General features: G+C 35.3%; 2 protein-coding genes across 4 annotated transcripts in view; both read left to right on the forward strand.

The window, feature by feature from the left end:
- The window catches only part of LOC149808035 (interferon-induced protein 44-like), a 67,788-nt gene extending 43,586 nt beyond the window's left edge, over positions 1-24,202 (forward strand). For all 3 annotated transcript variants that reach the window (XM_089972864.1, XM_089972887.1, XM_089972879.1), the window contains exons 5-7: positions 6,960-7,106; positions 7,526-7,706; positions 23,316-24,202. In XM_089972864.1, coding sequence (XP_089828990.1) covers positions 6,960-7,106; positions 7,526-7,706; positions 23,316-23,623 — 636 coding nt within the window. In that variant the 3' untranslated portion in view covers positions 23,624-24,202. The remainder of the gene's footprint in view (positions 1-6,959; positions 7,107-7,525; positions 7,707-23,315) is intronic.
- On the forward strand, positions 106-6,347 carry LOC149808037 (uncharacterized). The gene is made up of 4 exons (XM_089972899.1): positions 106-244; positions 3,886-4,416; positions 5,416-5,492; positions 6,212-6,347. Exons 1-3 carry the CDS (start codon positions 229-231, stop codon positions 5,466-5,468), a joined length of 600 nt encoding a protein of 199 aa, XP_089829025.1. The 5' UTR covers positions 106-228; the 3' UTR covers positions 5,469-5,492; positions 6,212-6,347.
- Positions 24,203-25,663: the final 1,461 nt, after the last annotated feature.

Here is a 25,663-nt window from a genome sequence, read left to right on the forward strand (position 1 = left end):
CTTGCTCCGCTGCTAAAACCCGTGACCTTATCGTATTCAGTTCTATAAAAATCACTACGTATCAGGAGCAATACGTCAGCCTGGTAAAAATAGCTGCTTTTCGACCGAAGCTACTTTCACTTTCTTTTTTAACTTTGCTTGATTTGGAATATCCACACTTCCTATATCCGGGACATTTCTTCGATAGTATTCCGTACACTAAGGAGGCGTAACTGAAGTTTTACAATCATGATAGGTTTCAAAGGTAAGTTTGACTGGAAATATGAAAGGGTTTGTCTTAGTCCATCACTGAGGTGAATCACAAGCAACTGTTTTGTGTGTACAGTTTGGTTTGCTTTTGTTGTTTGTTTACATGGGAGACTATATTTCATTCGCACAGATCTGTAGGCCCATGATTGCATAACCAGTAATGTAGTTGTCTAGTAGTCGCACACATTTGTTTGTACCCTTCTATCGATTTTAAAAACGAAAAGCATCAGAGATATAAACAAATGCATACAACTTAATCATTTATTCATTGATTTATAATTTCTAAATTGATTATCGTCCCTGACACTGTCAGATTATTGGCATCTCAATGCAAACGGAAGCTCCCGATCTAAACAAGTAGCCGGACTGCTCGATGTCCACTTCTGGTTTCTGGAATGGTCTATTTCAGTCAAAACTATATCGTCTACGTCCATTATTTTGACGTCTACTTATAATATTTCTAAACACACTGAATAAAGGCTTGTATACGTATGTTCAGAGGATGTAAATGCAAAATTTACGGAATTATTGAGATATTCAAAGACGATGACTGCATCTATTGCTTGAAAATATAGACTGGCCCAAGCGAATATGGCGACCGTTTTTCTTAAGAAACTCATGTTTGATTCCAAACGCTAACAAGTTGGCATGGTTTGGGACCCACTGGCAACAGTCAGTTAGATATTATGAATTAATCAATGAAATGACAAAGATTTGCGCATTTGTTTAAAATTGGTAGGGCGGTACAAATAAAATTGATGGTGTGAGAATAGTCAATGACCTAAATTCTAATGACTAAGTCTGGAAGATTTAAATCAGACAAATACATGAATCTCTGCAGTTCAAGTTTATGCTGGTTAGCCAGTCGTTGTCACCCTTTACCACAGTGATTTTGTTCCCCATTAACACTGAGAGTTGTTAATGGGAATTTGTTGGCAAATAACGGACTGTATTGAGTGTAGATCACAGGTTGAATGATGTTGAATTTGTCTACTTTGTCTCAAGAATTGAACTAATATTACAGCTTTGGCATTAGTCCTACAATGTAACATGCCAAACTTGATTTTTATGTTGTTAGTCGTACTGACAACATAAGTACCATGTGAGACATCTTACATAGTAGTACTAATCAGCTGGAGATATAGTAGCTGATCAACAAGTAGGTCTCAGCTTTTTTTTCTGACAGTCGAGATCAACGCTGTTGGGCCATATTCCATACTGAAGTTTTTGCGTTGTTTTAACCTTCCTGACTGTACTGTCAGGGGAAAAAAAAAAGAATCTGAAACCTACTTGTTGGTCTAGAGATCACACCAATTCAGGACTCACGGTACTAATGGTATGGAAAAATTTGAACAGGTCTGGAAATGGGTGGAGATAACATACAGTATATTGTATGGGTATGGCTAGTTAGGATTAATTGATAAGGAATGTTAGATTTTGGTAAAAGAATCTTTTGAGATTCTTATCCTAGTTGCAACTGAAAAACTTGAGACATTGTTTTAGTGATGGAATTTCAGTCCTTTAACATATTTCAGTTTGGAACACTCATTACTGAAATTAACACCAGATCTTTTGGTGCAGAATTGAAAGCACATTGTTTCAATCTCACATGGATCAGAAAATTCTTATATTGTTTTCGCTGCACAGAAGTTGTGATCCAGGATGCATCTATACTGATAAATATATGTTCAGTCATGAGCACTCGGAAATTTAAAGTTACTGAAGTTTTAATATCTTGATGTTTGCATAGGTTTACTATGGGAAATGAATTTGTACAATGCTGAGGTCATTTTGCATGTTTCTTAAGAGTTGTGTCCCTTTATAGGTTAGGTATGGACATTGTTTATGCACCACAGGGAGTTATAATCATCTTTTATTATACTCTTTTTTAGTTCCAAGAAAATAGTTAATAATTTTTATCTGATTTCAGATTCGCTGACCAGAGTAAATATGCTGCATGGATTCAGAGAAATCAATATTAGGCTTCATAAAAAATATATATTTAAGAAATAAAATTGAAATTGGCTTATTAGCTTTTGTACAAAAAGTAAAAATGTGATTCGGCCTGTTTCAGAGAGACCACTTGCACTAAATCTTTCGGTGAGTGTATCCCCTAGAGATGCAAGAGTGAGTTTTAAAAAAACCTTGGTGGCAGAACTGGAAATCAGATTGAATTTAAAAAAAAAAAAAAAAAAAAAAAAAAACAAACAACCTTACTATCAAAACGAGGGGGACAAATTAAAAAGTTTGAAGTCTCTGATGCACATAATAAGCTAATGGGAAACACTGTACTTTTCGTGTATTTTTTAAAAAATAAACTTATTTTCAGAAGATGCCAAAGAACCTATTTTTATTTTTTTTGTTGTGCTCTCCAAGTTACTGCTTAGCTAATGTATACTACTTTTGAACATAGAACAAACGCACTGAATTTAAAATGAAAAAGAAAACTTAGAAAATATGTAAGTTTCTTATTAAGTCTAGTGATATATGATAAGTACATTATTTTAAGCTGTACACTAATATTTTAATAAACAACAAAAGACAGTGTTCACACAAAAAATCGCAAAAAGAATGTAAATGGTATTAAAGTGCTGTTTGATTGTGTCTTAGCATGTAAATGATATTTTTTGTCTCAACATGTGAATGAATTTTGGTGTCTCAACATATAAGTGATATTAGGTGTCTCGACATGTAAATGATATTTGGTGTCTCATCATGTCAATTATATTTGTTGTCTCAACACGTATATGATATTTGTTGTCTCGACATGTATATGATATTTGGTGTCTTGACATGTAAATGATATGTGTTGTCTCAACATGTATATGATATTTAGTGTCTCGACATGTATATGATATTTTTTGGTGTCTCGACATGTAAATGATATTTGGTGTCTCAACATGTAAATGATATTGTTTGTCTCAATATGTAAATGATATTTGGTGTCTCGACAATTAAAAAATGACTAATATCAAGTACAGTCGGCTCCACTTAAATGCATATCGCTTAAGTGCATAGCGAAAGTATGGTCCCGTTTTATATTGTAAATATACATGAATTCCGCTTAAATGCATACTCCGCTTCTATGCATAGCTTAGGTCCTGTCCCGAGGATATGCATATAAGCAGAGTTGATTGTATATTCTTTTGGCCTAATTTGATGTGAAGCTTAATCTTAACAATGTCTCAGATGAGTTTAGTGATAATAAAAATTTTGACGATATTTTACAGAGTTATGGTCATTTGATGGCATAGAATAGCATCGCCCAGGTTTGTAATTTCATTCTTTTTGAAATGCTTGGAGATGAAAGATCTAAGATGAATTTGATAATGAGCGGATTTTGAATACATTTTTTTAAAGAGAACTTTACATAATTTTAAATTTAAGAATAAAATTATTATCACCATGAAGCTTCATATTAGAAAGTTAGTAGATCATATCAGTTTGAGGAAAATATTAACAACAATTTACTGAGTTACTACCAGTGATTGACTCAGAATATTTTCACAATATTCCCAAGACCTGGTACTTGGGTCTTTTGATGATGCGAAATGGAGGACAACAATTCTTGTTTAACGTTGCAGTGACTAAATTAGATCTGGTTGTTTTATTTAAACAATTGTGATTTTCATTTAGCAAGAGAGGTTGATAAGCTGTCGAAAGGTGACAAAAAGAGATTAGAGACACTAATTGGAGGCGGAAGAAAGACATTCCATCTTCTTTACAGTGCAGAGAGGGATGGATGCAATGCAGCTGTCTTCCATAACAAATGTAACAACCAAGGACCAACGCTGACGGTTTTGTACAATAGTTATAAGACGATAGTCGGCGGTTACACAGTGATGAGTTGGCAGAATGGTGGCAATTATGTTCATGATTCTGCGGCATTCCTCTTTCAGCTCTGTTACAATGGCGAGCTGAATCCAAAGAGATTCAACATTAAGCTGCCTGCTAATGCCATATATAATCACAGCAGTTATGGCCCGACATTTGGGAGTGGACATGACTTACATACATTCAATGGAACTATTGCACGAGATGGTCAAGCATTGAAGCTCAACGGAGGCATGACACTCAATACTGCATATGATATGCAGGGTGTCGATTTCAACAAGTTTGCAAATAGCACAATGGAAGTGATAGATATTGAAGTCTACAGTGTACTCGGTAAGTTTGCTTGAAATCAGAAAGATTGTTTGCAATAATGGCATATGATTGATTGACAAGTGACCATATATGTTCACACCAGTTTTTATTGAATATAGCATTGTGTACTTGATATGCTTCTTCAGGCAGTTTGCTATCCATTTATCTTATCTATCCACTAAAGCTGGATAATTTCTTACTTTGCTTTCGTCAATTTCTTGTTTGTAATTCGCACTCGATAATCAATAATCTGTTATACCGCCTTATGTGCTGTCATTTTCATTGCTGTCTTATTTGGGGGCCCCGAGTGGCCGAGTTGTCTAAAGCGCTCTCCGTTACGGATCACTGCCATCTCACCTCTGTCTGCGTGGGTTCGAGTCTAGGATTCGGCCAATGTGGGTACGTGAGAAAGCTTGCCAGTAGCTTCTCTTGGGTCGGTGGTTCTTCCCGGGGTTTTCCCGGGTTCTTCCTCCACCATTAATACTGGCCGCCATACATAGCCTATCGTGTGCTGAAAAATGGCGTTAAACCCCACAACAACAACAACAACTACTGTCTTATTTAGATATACCCATGTGTGTTTATATATATATATATATATATATATATATATATATATATATATATATATATATATATATATATATATATATATATATATATATATACAGTATATGTGCGTGTGTGTGTGCAAAACTATTGTAAAGTTTCCATCAAGTTTTCAGGAACTATCGGCGTAAGATACAAACACAAAACACAACAATTAACACAATGCATACTGGGAATGCTATGACAATGAGATGTTTGAGAACAGACTGAGTTAAGGCATATTGTCTTAACACCTGACCAGGCAACGCTATGACAAAGATCAGAAAGTGAAGTAGATGATAAAGGATTAGTCACATCTGGCATCTGTTTTGTGTAGAAAATATACATGAACAACAGTTTCATCATTCCATGTTATTGTACTATCAAGAACAATTCGTAAAAGAATATTCTATTCTTTTCCTTCATTTGCAGATGACATTTCGCCTGATTTATGTCATGCCGAACTCTTTGAGAAGACGTGGTGAACAACAATAGGTTGGTCAGAGGAGGTAATATCCTTTTTCTGCTGCATCCAGTCATTACTTGCTTCTGTCCAAAGCAATGCTGATCTGATTCACTCCACTCCTGACAAAAATCTAGACCATTATGACTTTAGAAGAAAATCACAGGTGTCCGTCAAAAGTTCTCATGAAACATTTATAGCCAAAGAAGTCTGGCTTTCCAAGTTAACATTAGAAATAGTATGTAGAGACTGTTTTAAAGTTTGAGACGTTACAAATCTTAACATTGCAGTAAAATAAAGGTTCAGTGTGTTCTTAAAATGAGATTGAAGATACAACACTGCATGATATTTGATTCTGTGCCAATAGAAATAGGGCATAATGGTGATACAACCTCCATGATATTTGATTCTGTGCCTATAACAATAGGGTATTATTGTTGATACAACCTACAAGATATGTTTCTCTACCTATAGAAATAGGACATTATTGGTGATACAACCCTTCATGATATATGATTTTGTACCTATAGAAATAGAGCACAATTGGTGATACAAACCTGTAGGATAATATGATTCTGTATATTTATAAATAGGTCATTTTTAGTGATACAATCCTGCATGATATATGATTCTGTACTTATAGAAATACTGCATTATTGGTGATACAACCCTGCATGATATATGAGTCTGTACCTATATAAATAGGGCATTACTCTTGAAATTGAAATTATTTTAAATTTTGAAATGAAATCTTTCTTAATTTAGGTCATGCACAACTTGAAAGGAGAGATAGAAAATTATGTGCCTATAAGGGATGTGGTGGGACCAGAAGTGAGGTTTCCCAGTGTTAATATCCTTTTTATCGGACCAGTGGGGGCGGGAAAATCCAGCTTTTTCAATACGGTCAACTCTGTGTTTCGTGGGAAGGTTTTCAATCAGGCTCGAAGTGGAAGAACACTCAACAGTTTAACCACCAAAGTACGTTTCTATAGAATTTATGTGATTAATCAAAATGTTACATTGCTGCAGACATAGTTATTATGTTCACTTATATTTTATCACCATGTTGGATGACTGCTTACAATATTGTTATTGCTGTTTGTGTACTTTGATCAAATAATTGATACCAGTACAGGACTGAGACACATGATGCTATAAAACTTTGATCAGTTCAAATGCAAACAGACCTAGCACTGAATTGTTCTTGTAGCTAAATTTGGTTTCTTCTTCATGTTACGTTATACTTTGATTACTAAGATTTGAGCTTGTAAGCTATGATATTCTTTTGTTCTTTTAATACAAAAATACCTTTGGATTATTATTGTCCAATTCCATTCAACTGCTTTGCAGAATGTTTGAGTGGGAAGTCATTGTCAAATATACTCTTTAAAGCAAGTAATTGTTACAATGGAAAGAAGAATTTGAAGGGAATATCGAGACAGTTAAGCATTCTGCACACTATGAACATGATGTTTTTGGAGCTAAGTTTATTCTTTTTGTCACTGTGTTTTAGTTCTCAAAGTATCCAGTGCTATCCAGCATTACTAGAAAGCCGCTGAACTTCAGATTATGTGACACACGTGGATTGGAATCCGGAAACCTGATGACGAGGGAAAACTTGAGGACCCTTCTGGAAGGGCATCTGCCAAATAAGTTTCCGGTAATCAGGAAATATTGATTTTCTTCAAGTACAGATGAATGAAATCATGGTTCAAAAACTTAATGATGCTGAAACTTTATCTGGAACATTTTACCTTTGTTTTAATAACTCTTATAAAGTTCGTCATTGCGGTATTTGTTGGATTGGGGCATTAGATTATAAGCCCTAATTCCATAATGGATGCATATAGTAAATTTCCGAGATGCTCTAGATCTTTCAAATAAAACTTAAATACTTATTCCTGCAACAGTCTTCTCTCAACTCTTGTGCCTACAAATTGTCTCAAGATGAAATAGATCTCATTACAATCTGATCATAAAATGTATCAAAATCTCCTTCTATTTTTATCTCCACTAAAACAAACTTCTTCTGCATGTGATATCTTAAGTTTTATCATAATGTTTCCTCTCATTTTCCAGCTGGACCCCAGTGGCTCAATTTCATCAGATACCCCTGGATTTATTAAATACCCAAATCTAAATGATCAGATTCACTGTGTGGCATTCTTCATTGATGCCACCCTGGTGGACGCCATGCCAGATCTCATTCCAGAAGTTCTGCAGAACTTGAAGGACCTACAAAACGTCATGAACTCAATGGGTACTTCTTTAATATTTAAATCAATGTGCATCATGAACTTTAATATATAAATCCACATGTGTCACGAACACAATGGGTCTTTCTTTAATAAATAAATCCACATGTGTAGTGAACTCAGTGGGTATTTATTTTATATTTAAATCCACATGTATCATGAACACAATGGATATTTATTTGATATTTAAATCCACATGCATCATGAACACAATGGGTATTTCTTTTATATTTAAATCCACGTGCATCATGAACACAGTGGGTATATATTTTATATTTAAATCCACACGCATCATGAACTCAGTGGGTATTTATTTTATATTTAAATCCACATGCATCATGAACACAATGGGTATTTCTTTTATATTTAAATCCACGTGCATCATGAACACACTGAGTATATATTTTATGTTTAAATGCACATGCATCATGAACTCAGTGGGTATTTCTTTTATATTTAAATCCACATGCATAATGATGAACTCAATGGGTATTTATTTTATTTTTAAATCCATATGCGTCCTGAACACAATGGATATTTATTTTATATTTAAATCCACATGCGTCATGAACACAATGGATATTTATTTTGTATTTAAATCCACGTGCATCATGAACACAGTGGGTATTAATTTTATATTTAAATCCACATGTACCATGAACACAATGGGTATTTATTTTATATTTAAATCTACATGCGTCATGAACACAATGGATATTTATTTTGTATTTAAATCCACGTGCATCATGAACACAGTGGGTATTTATTTTATATTTAAATCCACGTGTACCATGAACACAGCGGGTATTTATTTTATATTTAAATCCACGTGCATCATGAACACAATGGGTATATATTTTATATTTAAATCCACGTGCATCATGAACACAATGGGTATATATTTTATATTTAAATCCACGTGTACCATGAACACAGTGGGTATTTATTTTATATTTAAAATAACATGTACCATGAACACAGTGGATATTCATTTTGTATTTAAATCCACATGCATCATGAACACAGCGGGTATTTATTTTGTATTCAAATCCATTTGCCTCATGAACGCAATGGATATTTATTTTATATTTAAATCCACATGCATCATGAACACAATGGGTATATATTTTATATTTCAATCCACGTGCATCATGAACACAATGGGTATATATTTTATATTTAAATCCACGTGTGCCATGAACATAGTGGGTATTTATTTTATATTTAAATCCACATGTACCATGAACACAGTGGATATTCATTTTATATTTAAATCCACATGCATCATGAACACAGCGGGTATTTATTTTGTATTCAAATCCATTTGCATCATGAACACAATGGATATTTATTTTATATTTAAATCCACGTGCATCATGAACACAGTGGGTATATATTTTATAATTTAATCCACGTGTACCATGAACACAATGGGTATATATTTTATATTTAAATCCACGTGCATCATGAACACAATGGGTATATATTTTATATTTAAATCCACGTGTACAATGAACACAGTGGGTATTTATTTTATATTTAAATCCACGTGCATCATGAACACAATGGGTATATATTTTATATTTAAATCCACGTGCATCATGAACACAATGGGTATATATTTTATATTTAAATCCACGTGAGGTATATATTTTATATTTAAATCCACGTGTACCATGAACACAGTGGGCATTTATTTTATATTTAAATTCACATGCATCATGAACACAGCGGGTATTTATTTTGTATTCAAATCCATTTGCATCATGAACACAATGGATATTTATTTTTATTTAAATCCACGTGCATCATGAACACAGTGGGTATATATTTTATATTTAAATCCACATGTACCATGAACACAGTGGGTATTTATTTTATATTTAAATCCACATGTACCATGAACACAGTGGGTATTTATTTTATATTTAAATCCACATGCATCATGAACTCAGTGGGTATTTATTTTATATTTAAATCCACGTGCATAATGAACACAATGGGTATATATTTTATATTTAAATCCACATGTACCATGAACACAGTGGGTATTTATTTTATATTCAAATCCATTTGCATCATGAACACAATGGGTATTTATTTAATATTTAAATCCACGTGCATCATGAACACAATGGGTATATATTTTATATTTAAATCCACGTGCATCATGAACACAATGGGTATATATTTTATATTTAAATCCACGTGTACTATGAACATAGTGGGTATTTATTTTATATTTAAATCCACATGTACCATGAACACAGTGGGTATTTATTTTATATTTAAATCCACATGCATCACTCTTAATGCCATTCATACCATTGTCTTGCAGTTGAAAAATTTTCTTTATTTCTATAATTTGGTAGAAATGCTATTAAAACTTTGAAAAAGTTGGATCATACTTTTGGTGAGTGTATGTTACAGAAGCTGTAATGACAATAGTAGTTTGTGAACTTCATTAATCAACACAAACTTGTCAGGAACTTTCATTTATGAAAATCAATAGGAAGCAAAATGATATTCCTGACAAATTCTGTTGTGGTCACTTCTGTATACCAAGCTGGTTTACTAAAACATCGTTTAGTGAAAACACCACTTTTAGATGAAATACTGAAACTCTTTATTGTTGTCAAATGGTATAAAACTAATTAAAATCAAAAGTCAAGGGCCTTTCAGGACAGATGGCATTAGCAATAATCAGAAGCAGAGAATAAGCAGATCTATCATGCTGACAATTTTGTGTTGGACATAAACAGTTAAGTATCGTCGTACCATCCTTCATGAGCTAGTTATCATAATGCAACACAAATTATATTTTTGGCAATTGTATGACCACAGCTGTATAAAGTCATTTTTTTTTCTTTGTGGCCGTGACCCTTTCAGCAGGTTAATGCCAAGCCAACACTTTATTGAAGCAAGCTGGTTTGTTAAAAGCAGTGTTTAGTATAAACACCACTTTCATCAATAATCAGCAGCAAAGAATAAGCAGATATATCATGCTGACACTTCTTTGTTGGAAATAAACAGTTAAGTATCATCGTACCATCCTTCATCAGCTAGTTATCATAATGCAACACAAATTATATTCTTCGCAATTGTATGACCACGGGTTTATGAAGTCATTTTTGGTTTTGTGGGCTTGACCCATCAGCAGGATAATACCAAGCCAGTACTTTAATGAATCAAATTAAAAACAATGCCTGGATGAACAACCGATACTCAAATCAGCAAAGAATGCCCAGATGAACAACTGTTTCTCAGATCAGCAAACTATGCCCAAATCAACAACCCATACTCAAATCAGCAAACAATGCCCAGATCAACAACCCATATTCAAATCAGCAAACAATGCAAAGATCAACAACGAATGCCCAGATAAACAACTGTTTCTCAGATCAGCAAAGAATGCTCAAATCAGCAACCCATACTCAAATCAGCAAACAATGCAAAGATCAACAACCCATACTCAAATCAGCAAACAATGCAAAGATCAACAACTGTTTCTCAGATCAGCAAACAATGCTTAAATCAACAACCCATACTCAAATCAGTAAACAAAGCCCAGATGAACAACTAATACTCAGATTATCAATATTCGTTAGATATTTCTCGTTCAATTCATTGAAATAATTCATCACAATAAACATTCAGTTCAGTCACATTATTCCAAATTCAGGTTCACATAAAGAAAATGTTCATTTCAACCAATGTGAACCTAGAAATCAGTTGTCTACTAACCATTTATATTGAACAGTATTACTGGAAGTTGAGGACAGAAGATATTTCAATTTATATTGTTGGGAATGCATCTGATTATGCGAATCAGAATCAGATGCTTCAACGCAAAGGCAGAGTATGTAGCTGGGAAGCTTTTGGTAGTTCCAGACGCACTTTCTTGGAGCCCTCTTCTAGGCCAAGAAGCCACATATCAAGAGGAAATGGAAGTAGTTTTTGTAGAGCATTTCCACAAAGAATCTTCACACACTATTGAAATTCAATGCCAACTGTATCTTTTGTCTACAATGAACCACTTCTTACTGTCGGAATTCAATGCGAACTCTTTATTTCGTCAAGAACTTTCACACACTATTGGACTTCAATGCCAACTCTTTTCTCTGCAAAGAACCTTCGCACACTATTGAAATTTAATGCCAACTCTTTTCTCTGCAAAGAACCTTCGCACACTATTGGAATTCAATGCCAACACTTTTCTTTGCAAAGAACCTTCGCACATTATTGGAATTCAATGCCAACTATCTCTTTTGTCAGCAAAGAACCTTCTCACACCATTGGAATTCAATGCCAACTCTTTTCTCTACAAAGAACCTTCACACACTATTGGAATTCAATACCAACTCCTTTCTCTGCAAAGAATCTTCGCACACTATTGGAATTCATTGCCAACTCTTTTCTCTGCAAAGAACCTTCTCACACCATTGGAATTCAATGCCAACTCTTTTCTCTACAAAGAATCTTCACACACTATTGGAATTCAATACCAACTCCTTTCTCTGCAAAGAATCTTCGCACACTATTGGAGTTTAATGCCAACTCTTTTCTCTGCAAAGAATCTTCGCACACTATTGGAATTCATTGTCAACTCTTTTCTCTGCAATGAACGTTGGCACACTATTGGAATTCAATGCCAACTATCTCTTTTGTCTGCAAAGAACCTTCATTTGCTATTGGTACTCAAACAAAAACCTGGAAGATAAATCTGACGCATTGTTTCAAAACGGTCATTAAATGACAAATTTGCTTTTGAAATAGGTAAGAAAAACTACCAGCAGTACATGTATGAAAATATACCATGATGATTAGAAGGGTGAAAGGGTGTATAGCATTTTTTAATTTGTTTTAATATTTCCATAGATAATAAATTCTCTGTTCCAAATCCTGTTTTCCTTGCATTTATATCACGAGAAAAGAGTGACTGCATCAGCAGCAGTATGTGTATTGCAAAGGTGTATCATATGATATTGTGTGGTATCGTAGTTTACTTGCTAGTTCTAACTAATAACTGCTCCTCGTAGTACCTGCAACATTAGATAGGGACTGTTCCCGGAGCAATCCATCATGGAAGCTTATTGATGTGTACACAGAATGTGTGTGAATAAATACTGTTTCTGTAACAACTTGAGACTCCATTGTTTTCATGACATGGTGTCAGAAGTGAGTCCAAAAGATACCTAAACGTTTGTAGTGAGTGAAAATGGAAAAATTCCAGGCACCGGAGAGCTTTAACATTGGGAAGCCAGTGGAGTGGCCGGATTGGAAACAGCTTTTTAACGCTCTTTAGGATCGCCACCAAAATAAGGAAGATGAGGCAGTTCAAGTAAGTTCATTAATATATGCAGTGGGGAAAGAAGCAGAACAAATATTTAAATTGTTTGAGCTTGCTAACATTGAAGATGCCGACAAGTACGCCCCAGTGTTGCAGAAATATGATGATTACTGCGTCCTCAAAAGCAATGTAATCCACAAAAGCGTGTGTTTTCATCATCTTAGTAAAAAATCAGGAGAGTATGTGGAGGAATTTGTAAGAAAGCTGTATGAAATTGCCCATCATTGTGAATTTGGCACAGAAAAGGATGAGGCAATAAGGGATTGTCTTGTAATTGGAATTCTGGATAAATTGGTTTGGTAAAAGCTACAAATGGAGGCTGACCTTACCTTAGTGGAGGCCATGCAAATAGCGAGACAGTCAGAGCTGGTAAAAAGTCAGACACGTGACCAAAGTCAGACAGTCAAAGATTTGGATGAAATTTCTAAACAGAACAAGGCATAGAGCATTAAACCAGGATTGACTAACCGAAATTGACAGCGCCAGTGGCAAGAACTAAATTGATTGGTCAAACAACAGCACATCACAAATTATCACAAATGCAATAGGAGGCATGGTAGAGGTGAGAGATGTCCAACTAAAGGAAGACGGTGCAGAAGTTGTAACAACTGTGACCACTTTGCCATTGTCTGTCGCTTAAAAGAGTAAATGAGGTCACATTCAATGAAACACCAGCTACAGATTATGCATAATAACAATAAACATTCTTTCTTGGCTCAGTAACTACCTGTATGTGTGATGATGATAATGAGGCATGGCATGTGATTTTGAACATTTGTGGAGCCTCATTTCACTTCAAAATAGACACTGGAGCAGACGCAATAGTTATGTCTGAAGCAAAATACAACTCTCTTCTAACAAAACCAAAGCTGAGACAATCGGAATCCAAGTTGTGTAGCCCAGGAGGGATTCTGGATTCAAGAGGCGAGTTTATGGCACAATAATACTACCTATAAGAAAGTATAGTACCAGTTTTGGGTATTTGTCATCAAGGGACCACGTGCCAATAATCTCCTTGAACGTGCAGTTGCACATGCAATGGGTCTTAAGAGATCAACAAAATAGCCTTTGGGCACTTTGACCTCTTGAAGCGTGAGCCAGTAAAGATCATACTGCAGGATGATGCCAGGCCATACAGTATTGCTGTATTCAGGCACGTACCATTTCCCTTGTTATCTAAGGTGAAAGAAGAACTGCTCCATATGCAGCAGGAAGGCATCATTGAGGAAGTAACTAAGCCCACAGAATGGTGTGGGCCTATGGTATCAGTCCCTAAGAAAAATGGCAAAGTCAGAATTTGTGTTGACTTGAAGAAGCTCAATGAGGCTATAAAATAGGAAAGATACATGCTCCCTTCTCTAGATGATATATCACTGAAGCTGATAGGCTCCACTGTCTTCTCCAAACTTGATGCAGAAAGCGAATTTTATCAAATACCTTTACATCCAGAAAGTGCATAACTGACAACCTTCATTACACGACTGGGTCGCTTCTGCTTTAAGCGAGTTCTTTTTGGTATGACGTAAGAAATTTTTCAGAGAAAAATGACAGAGCTGCTGACTGGCTATGAAAGGGCAGGGCCATTATGGAAGATATACTCATTTATGGCAGAACCTTAGAGGAAAATGACAGACACCTAATTTTGGTACTGGAAAAGTTCAATAGGAGTGGTCTCAAGCTCAACAAACACAATGTGAATTTAGGAAGAACAAACTGGAATTCTTCGGTCACATGATCAGCTCAGATGGCATACTCCCCAGTCCAGCAAAGGTTGCCACAGTGAAAGAGCTACCTGCTCCATTAAATATCATTGAGCATCGTCGCACCATGGGCATGATCAACTCCCTTGGTAGATTTCTCTCTGATTTGTCTACAATAATGCGACCAATTATGGACCTGCTGAAATGAGAAACAGCCTGGTATTGGGACGCAGACCAAGATTGCGCCTTCATGAAAGTCAAGGAGATGCTGAAATCCACACCATTCTTAGCATTTTATGACCCTAGTTAACAGATGTTGTCAGCATTAATGCCAGCAGTTATGGAATTGATGGGCCACTGATCAACACCCATGATTTAGACAAAACTACTTTGAGGTGTCAACGACTGTTGATGCGGTTGAGATGTTTCAACGCAAAATCAGAGTATGTAGCTGGGAATATTTTGGTAGTGCCAGACACCCTTTCTTGGAGCCCTCTCCTAGGCGAGGAAGCCACATACGAAGAGGAAATGGAACTTTGTATAGATTCAGTGGAGGCATGCAGGCCAATTTCCGATATGAAATTAGAACAAATAAAAGAAGGTTACAGGAGTGGCCACCATCAGCAGACTGCAATGACGTTCACCAGAAATGGATGACCGGATAAGAAAAATAGCTGTCCCCTAGATGTACATCCATACTTTGATGTATGCAGTGAAGTCTCAATTCAGAACGATCTATTTCTCTTCAGGGACAGAATTATCATACCGATACCTACAGTCTTAAGGCCCTGAATTATTGATAACATTCACGAGGGTCATCCGGGATTAGACAAATGCTTTGAGAGAGCCCAAAGTAACTGTGTATGGTGGCCTGGAATCGCGAGACAGATCCAAAACAAAATAGAGACATGTGAATTTTGTCAGATTAGGAAGCCAGCACAAAGGAGGGAAGCATTAAAGACATCATCTCTACCAGACAGACCATGGCAGAAAATTGCAATCGATATTTGTGAAGCCATACAAGCAAGATACCTGGTAGCTATTGACTACTTTTCATGCTATCTGGTAATTATGTGTCTAACAAAAACAACCTCCCAGCAGGTAATTGGAAAGCTAAAGAACACATTTGCTTGATGGGGAATGCCAGAAATTGTGGTATCAGACAATGGGACCCAGTTCACTTCCTCAGAATTCAGGGAGTTTGTTAAGAAATACAACTTTAAACAAGTATTTACCAGTCCTCACTACCCACAAGCAAATGGTGAAGCAGAAATTGGGGTCAAAATAGCAAAGTCCATACTTAAACAGGATGATGTATTCCTTGCATTGATGGCTTACAGAGCCACACCGACGGCTGCGACAAGTGCCAGCCCAGCCCAGTTGATGATGGGACGCCAGATGAGGACCTCCTTGCCCTTTACTGAAAAGCAGTTAACTCCAAGTGGCCAAACATCAAAATCATCAGCCCGAGAGACCTTAAGACAAAACAAAGATATGAATTCTTTTACAACCGGCGCCACACTAAGCATAATTTACCAGATATTACTGAGGGAGACAGCATCAGAATCAAATGGCATGGAAATGATAACAAGTGGTCAACACCAGGCATAGTCATTCAAGCCAACAAAGACTGAATAAGCTGCTTGGTAAAATCTCCCCAAGAGATATACAGGCGCAATCAAATCTATATACAGTGGATGAAAAGCCCTGAGAATCTACTTCCAGTCAAAACAAATTCGTCGACAGACATTGCTACAAAGTCCGCAAAGTGTCCTGTCAGGACTCATTCGGAGTCCTGCACAAAGTCTGATGATTTTACCACCCAGTGTGACCCAGTGAGCCAATCCCCAGCAAGCCAGCTGTACCCAATGGACCCAATAGTCCAAACACTCCAGTGCCGACGTTAAGTGGGAGAGTCATCCGAAAACCAGCCTGATTCAGTGATTTTGTCAAAGAAAGTGACTTTTATAAATGTGTCAATGCATACTTTAGTATTTGATTTCTGAATTATTGCAATAGAATTGGACTTTTAGGTTTCTGTAGTATTAAAATAATGACTATCCTGTGCAAGTTTACAGTAATCTATTATATAAATCAATTCCGTCAAATTCTTTCAGTGGATAGCTCAGATACAAAGACAGTAAATTCATTGCTGACTTATTTAATGTTTTACATTGGCGGAATTAATTCATTTTTTCATATCTAGTCATAAGAAAAATGTTATTTTCGGATAATCTCAAAATAGGGAAGATGTGTGGTATCATAGTTTACTTGTATGTTCTAACTAATAACTGTTCCCCTTAGTAGCTGCAACATTAGATAGGGACTGCTCCCGGAGGCAGGGGGCGCCGCGATTTATCATGGAAGCTTATTGATGTGTACTCAGAACGTGTGTGAATAAATACTGTTTGTGTAACAACTTGAGACTCTCTCATTTTCATGAGAGATGTCTTTGGAAAAAGATAAAAAAAAGTGTAGGAAGCTGAGATAGTCAGAGAAAAGATGGAAGGATCATTATCAGTGACTGCAACTCTTTAAGACTGAAGTTTTATTTAAACTGTGTGTCCAGCTAAATAGTTTTCAGAGAGAAAAGTCTCTCTTGTTTTAATGCAGAAAAACATAAGTTTATAGATTTCAAACTCTAAAACTTCATTGTTGTGGTTGGGAATCTTGTGTGGATTTATCCAAATGATTGCCCCTTCCATGAAGTCAGTCTTTGATGACAGATGAGTACCATATTGAATATAATTCAGGGCGTTAGTAACATTTTTGCCCTTAGGGATAGGTGTGTGAGTTATCATAAGCCAACTGGTGATCGCCTTGAGCTAGACAACGGTTTTGTGGTGTAAGGACATGCCATTTCCCCCATGTTCATCTTTTTTTCAAGATTTTATCATCTTGTTCAGTATTAAGGTTTCTGGTTGATTTTTACGTTTTTGAACTCCATCGAGATTGGAGGTGAGGCCCAAAATATTACAAGCAATAACCTATGGAAAAACGTTTGTACATACATTTTGCATTAGATGGTCAGTGCAGTGCTTTAACATTTCATGCAATACATCAAGGTTCGTTTGCAACTTTTTTTGTTCATATTGGCCAGAAAGGATTGATTTTGTTGGTAGGTGTTTTCTATCGAGGTGATGGTTGATATCAAGGTGTGGCTCGAAAGTGAACATTGCCAACTGTGATTATGGGGGCCAAAAGGGTAACGGAAACTTGGAAGGTCAGTAGCAGGAAGAGTTGTTGGTATAACACTTTATGCACGAGTGAGAAAATTGACAGGGGAATTTTGAACATGTTCTATTACTGTGGTAGCTGCCCCCAACAGTTGTTGGTGGAGGTGATGGGATAGGGATACAGTTGTTCAACTGCGACGACCCAAGTTTACCATCCTCCATACCCTAGTTTACCGAGGGGTAATGAGTTTTCTTAAGCCCAAACTGTTCATTGTACATTTCCCGGCTGATGCAATTTTTGTCTCAAAGCGGCCAAGAAACTTTTCTATTGACTCTAATCCTGACTAGTCGACTGTTTTGATCTACTGCAAGAATAGTGCAAATCAGTAGAAAAAAAACCTTCGCGATTTCAATCATCGCTTGAACAGTCAATGACAATAATAATGATAAAAAAATTTCAACACATTTACCTGCTTAACAAGTTACCTAATTACACTATGTACTAACCCACTGTAATGCCATTTCACACTGATTGACCTTGTCATATGAACAGTATCTTGTACTAATGAGAGCACAGATCACACATTAAACTATTGTCATATTAATGGAGTAAAGTGTTTCCAAAACCCATGGTCAGGCTCATGCGATGCAATCAAAAGATATTACCGGTACCTATGTATAGCCAAGGCTTCTGTTTCAAGTATGTTTTTTGACTATGACAGATTTTAGATTAGTATCTTAAAGCAAAACAGTTATCATTATGGGTTCAGACCATGTAATAATAATAATAATAATAATAATAATAATAATAATAATAATAATGTTTAGAGAGATATATAACATAATGCAATATGTAGAAACATGGAATTAACATTGCACTGGAGAGAAGAGAGGTACATAAAGAATGGTTAAAAAAGAAACGTAGGATGCCATTTGTTTTTATTTTGTGCAATTATTGGACAAGGAGAAATTAATATTACATTACCCTTTTTTGAGTTTCTGAGGACAAGGTAAATCCTTTTTTAGAAAAATTCATTGTCTTTCTTTTCCATTCATCAGTTTCAGGAAAGCAGTGTTATATATGTATCGATAAATTAATGCATTAACATGTGATGTCATACCAAATTAAGATATGTTGCTGCACACGTCTTGGGATTACAATAGTACAGATACTTATACCACAGACTGGAGTACAGTCAACAAAAAGCACGTCCTGTTTGACAGTCAAAAAGTGAATGACGAAAAGTCTGACCATACATTGTAAAAATTGCTGCTAAACAGTGGGAACGAATGCATCAAGCTTTAGGTCAAGATCATTTGAGTCAATGGAAATCTCACAACAGTTTGAATCTTGACTTGAGTTTAGCACATTTGCAGAAATAATTTATTCCAAACTCTTGGACAAAATTCAAGCAGTTCAACCACTGAAAGAAGAGTTTGACATCACCGATGAAAAAAGGACTATTCACACGAGACATGTTTTGCTTCTAAGTGAAGAAGACAATATTTCAATGTTATCTAATCTTCATTCTTAGCAATATGTTTATATAGCAAGTTGGGTATTACAACAAAGCACTTATAACTGGAAGAATGTATGTAACTAGAAAAGTGTTGGATTCAGCACTTGGACAGATGAAGTAGCTGATTATGCCAAAGACGTCGTGCATGACTTGTGAAAGAAAGAGAGACAAATATTAATTTTGTGTGTTTTTTAAACTTAAATGTTTTATTGAGGTTACCATGACAAATTTAAACGTCGATAGTATGTATAAAATGTCTTGTGTCATTGGTGGAATTTCAGGATTCTAAACACCATTGTTATAGCTGCATCTTATGTTCTCAGAGTGATTTACGAAAACTCCAGTCATCAAAGTTGGGAGGCATCACATATTTACTATCCTTTAAAACGTTGATTATTGGACCCAGTGGTTCATGCAATACTGAATGTGTCAAATGTTTAAATGTGTCAAATGTTTAATTGAACAAAAGGTACAATTGTTCGATCATCCTCTCCGCATTATATCGTGCTTTGTTTCAAACAGTATCATTTGGCTTGCACATTACACAAAGAATGTCAGTGCGAATCCATGTCTCTTGTAGTAGGCAGTCTTGATGAAGACGATGGAGGCTGTGTCTGACTTCAGTCAAAAACATCTTGTTATTTTTGGTGACTTTAAGAGAAGAAGGAGAAATTAATCTCTGATTCACACGAAAATGAGATAATCGTAATGCCAGTAGTATTTACATTACTCAGAATTTATTTTAACAAAAAAAGCACATAGTACCATCGGTCTCAATGCACAGTATGTTGTGATGTTGAAAATTGCAAGGAAGAAATTTCAAGTGTTGGCAGACAGTTTGGAGCACCATGGCTCCACACCATATGCATATTTTGCTCGTCAATTTAAAACTACCATTCCCGATTATTTGAGATTTCATACAAATTTGTTTCACAATTGGTGCCAAGGAGCACAACTTTTGTTAATAAAAAATAAAATAGCGCCAGACTAAGAAGCTTTCCTAATTGTGTGGTGTGTGAATGATGTCTTGTAGTAATTAAGTGTTCTCAAAGTATTGACCATCGTAATACTTCTTTGAGACTAGCTTCTAACAAATGTGAACATTTTGTGAATTTTCTTCCTAACTGATGGCATTCAGTGCAACTGGATCACTTTGGCAGAAAGATGAAGTTGAAAGGAAATCATGTGAAATACTGTTAGAATGAAACAATGCGAATGTTTTATACTATTTTTAGACGGCCTGTAACAAGGAAGTGATGTGTAAATGACAAGACCTCCTTCTTGCAGGCACCATGCTTTTCACAAAGAAAGTGGTGCGTTCACCAGTCATGCCATCCACCCTTGATTGTTTGATATAATGTTTGTATATTTCTTCCACTTTCTTTTATATCATACATGTTTGGTAATAGGTTTATGTGTTTTTAAGTATAATGCGTGTAAAGCACTCCTACCCTTTTTGTTGGATAGTAAGGGTGTGTGCTGGGCATTAATCAAAAAGTGGGTACTAGTGGTGTATGTTGTATTGTAATAAACAAATTGGTCTCTGGATAGTCCGGTATGTGCTGGATTGCATATAAAACAAGTTGAAGATTACATTTTCCGCATGATGAAATGACCCATTACATTCCACAAGGTAGCATTGCCATTCCCATATGATGCCAGAGTGCTATCCACATGTAAACGTCCAGCATAATGTTAATTCCTCAGATGATGCCTCCCACATGATATAAATATGTGATAATGCTTATTCCCATTAGGTCAGGCATGGGCAACATCCTCCATGGCACAAGTTGGATAAGCAATTATAAAAGTTACACTCTATGATGTAAATTAAAGGATAAAACCAGGTCACAGCCAATTCCGGCCCACGGGCCATATTGGGCCCACCCCTGTGTTAGGGGCTCAGATACTAAGCTGAGTCACCTATAACACTGTAACTCTGAATACAGTTGTAACTTTATAGCCTCAGTGTTAAATTCCCATTGTGGCCAGTGTCTCCCACATGTTAATCTATGACCCAATGTTCATTCTCATCTAAGGCTCAAATATTGAGCTCAGCCATCTTTAACAATGTATTCAGCTGTAACTTATAGCCTCAGTGTTAAGTTCCCTACGTGGCCAATGTCTCCCACGTGTTAAATTATGGGTGGCCAATGTCTCCCACGTGTTAAATTATGGGTGGCCAATGTCTCCCACGTGTTAAATTATGGGTGCATATATAACTGTCATTTGAAGCTAGATCGCTTCATATGGCACTCATATAGGTCAGAAGACACAGACTTTGATCAGGGTGGTGAGTGAAATAAATACTTATGTAGACTGGAAATGCATCAATCCAATAATATTCAAAGGTAATGTTGTAACATTGTTAAGGGCGTTACAATCGAATTAATGGAGAAACATCTAAAGGTGATATTGTAACATTGTTAAGGTCGTTACAGTTGCATTAGTGGCGCAGCATCTATAAGTAATATTGTACCGTTGTCAAAAAATAAGTTTGATTTGTTCATTCATATGTTTTAGAACAGTGAGAGGATGTACCTTTGTATAATTTAACAAAGAATGTATCATAGAATATAACTTTGTATAATTTAACAAAGAATGTATCATAGAATGTAACTTTGCATCAGTTAACAAAGAATGTATCGTAGCATGTAGACTTTACACCACACAATATAAACTATATATCATTGAAATAATTTCAAGCTGAATTAATATTTTTAAAACTATAAAAGGAAAATCATTTAATTACCAATATCATGAGATGGGCGACAGAAACACACAAGACTGATGTTTAAATTATGAAAATATGTCAGTGTTTATCATAATCCTAGAAATTAAAGAAGTTTTATGTCATTTCCAAACTATTTTTGTAATAGGCTTTTATGATTGTGAACTGATTTCCAAAGATGATTTTTAAAAAAATCATTTTTGGAAGTTATCTCTTTTACAGACCCTATCTTCCTTATATTGCGTCAGGAGTCTGACTTGTTCTTGCAAAATGCATTTGTATGCAGTGATAGGTACTCTGTATTCAGCAGTAGATGTATTTACCTGATATAAAGAACTATTGTAAAAATTTTACGGAAAAGGTGCGACACAAGATCAATATGCCCATCTCAAAAATTCTTTGTAAGAGTAGAATGGAATAAGAGAAACAACCTATACTAGGTATGCTACAGCTACAGTATTTTAAGGACAGAGTTCGAGATTTTTATAACTTGATTAAAGTGAATAAGTCACTATTTTTTTAATGTATGTCATTTATATATATATATATATATATATATATATATATATATATATATATATATATATATATATATATATATATATATATATATATGTATATATATGTATATATATATATATATATATATATATATATATATATATATATATATATATATATATATATATATATATGACATACATTCATTACATGCAAGATGAAAGATTTACTCTGCAAAATGCATTTTCATGAAGACATGGTTACATACATATGAAATATCCAATGCAGGACATTACCTAGATCAAATCGTGCCAGGCAAGGAACATCTTCTGTGACTCTCCTCTCCTTGTTTGTTCGACGTTGTGTTGCTGATACAGGTAGTTGTTCCTTCTTCAGTGCTCTGATTTAGAAACAAATACAGAACATATTAGACAGAATAATATTTTTGCCTCATTTTGTCACCAAGGATGGGAACATCACAATTGCTTATCAGTTTAGCACAAATAAAGTAACATCGTATTTATTTTCCTCAAAAGTGTATTGTTGCTGGATATCTCATTTTAAATTGACTTGATAAGTTACATCATATGAAATCATATTTAAACAGTGAGCATGAAAATCTATGTCCCTTTTCAGAAATTCCCCAGGTGGTCCTACTGACGAAGGTGGACAGCGTATGTAGGCACGTTAAAGAGGATGTGTCCAGTATCTTCAGAAGTCCCATGGTTGAACATTGTGTCAGCAAAGTGGCGGAGAATCTGGGTTTGCCCCGTTACGCCATCCTGCCGATGAAAAATTTAGAGAATGAGGGAAAACTGGACACAAACGTTGCCGTCCTGACTTTACTGAGTCTTCGAACTCTCCTGGACAATGCAGATACTTTCCTTTTCAATAAGATTGACGAAATTGAGGAACAATACTCAATGGTTCAGAAAAGTGGATAATTTTGCTTACCTGAAAACATTTCCATATTCTTAAGAACTTTATGGTTGTCTTCAGCCTTACATTTTCTTTAAATGTTCAGATATGATTTGTAAATTTCTTCGGTTGTTACATGAATAAGCATCCTACTTGCAATTGTTATCACATGTCAGTTCTGTGATATTTTACAGTTGATAAAGTAGGATGTTTGTAATTATCTCATTTTATTTAATTTTACACTATTTCTTAAGAATTTCATAATGGTTCCATATAATAGAAGGTGTATGAACTTTGACTGAGAAGTTAGAACAATGAATATTGCATTATGATCCATTCAGTAATATATTTCAGAATTTCCTAACTGTTTTACATTATTGTGATGCATCCTTAATTCATCATAGGCTCAGAACATTAGGTGAAGATCTGAGGTTTCACGGATGAAGATCTAGAAGAAAGCGAGATACTGCACGTCTGCAACCTCAAGTTACTAGTATGTCGGTCATCCTGGAGAACGCTATCCCATTTTCTTATATAACAGACTGAAGAAAATTATTAATGTGTACAGAAGAGTGGTTATATAAATTAAAAGCAAAGTAGAATTCCGCACGATTTTGTCTTTTTATATTTTTATATACAAAGCATAGGATTAATCTATCTGATCGTATTTTGATTTGTGTTCAAAATGCATTTCAGTCTACCTGTACAATCCACATTCAACTTAAACAGTTATTTATATGGCATACGTATCAGAAGTTTTATCATCCTTTATTACATGTAGCCGATTCACTTACGTGTTTTCAGCCAATTCTACATTACATGGGAATCTGTCCTTTGACAGACTATCACATTTTAGTATTTTGATGTATTGCTAATGCTTTGCCTGTTTCTCTTTTCTTCTGTGCTTTAGCTAATATATTTGGTATTATATAGTTCTGTCATCCTTCTTACCGTGTCGACTGCAGATTAAACAATCTTTTGTTTCCTAAATCTATAATGGAATAGAATAGTATGAAGAAAAGAAAAAAACTGGTCTGAGTATAGCCTAGGACATTTGAAGATTTTTTGTGTAAATGTATGGTTTCCTCATGGACCCTCCCCTCCCCTCCACCCTTTTCACTATCAGGATTTACCAGTATTTGGCATTGATAGTTATTTAGACCTGCAGTTATGATTGCAATACCAGAACTGAGATGATCAGACACACATTCGTTCAGATGTCTTTTTGAAGGGTTGTGACTCCTTTGGCATAATAGCCGTAAAAAAATGTCAGCAAAATATCAGATGTGAGACAGATTGTGAGTGATTAGTTCATTTAGTGATTCTGGGGAAACATAAATTTCTTTATGCTGATAGCATGTCATATTTTCATCATCCAGCATCAGGACTTTGACCTTTCTGACCTTGTCTACGGGTTAGAAGAAGGGTAGGGGTACATGAATAGGTAAGGACAAAGATACTTTATGGTACATTTGAAGTATTATAGCTCTCTAACTAGCTCTCTCTCTCTCTCTCTGCAAGTTTTGAATGTATGAACATAAAGTAAAAGCTTCTAAATTATTAAAACATAAAAAGTAGCTAACATTAATGCAAGTTGTAAAAAAAAATTCAGTTATCAAAGTTATAAATGAAAAATGTGAGAGGAACTTACAGTATTATGAAATGAATCCAAAGTAGTACTTATAAAGGTCTATGAATGTCTTAAATGAAAGAAAAGTGCCTTATAAATTTCAGAACCATACATGTACTAACCCTCCAAGAACACTTTATAATAAATAATATTATATCAGGCATAATATCAGGATAATATTATAGTCCAAATATTGTACACTTTCTATTTCCATTGAACAGTCTAATACAATGTTTTTCCTCTCGAATAATATCTAAGTACAACATAAAACACGTCTGCAGACTTACAACAGGAACACAATGAATGTGACTGACTCCAAGATCGGAATGAAACTGATTGCTTAATTCTCTTCTTATATGCACCATATACTGCGACTGTATTTCGCAATAGACCCCATGTTACAGAATCCGCTCCTCATTTTGCATTGATTTGGCCT

Source organism: Sinohyriopsis cumingii, chromosome 1, assembly GCF_028554795.1.
Source record: "Sinohyriopsis cumingii isolate HCF-2022 chromosome 1, ASM2855479v2, whole genome shotgun sequence".
In the NCBI taxonomy this organism is placed as follows: Eukaryota; Metazoa; Mollusca; class Bivalvia; order Unionida; family Unionidae; genus Sinohyriopsis; species Sinohyriopsis cumingii.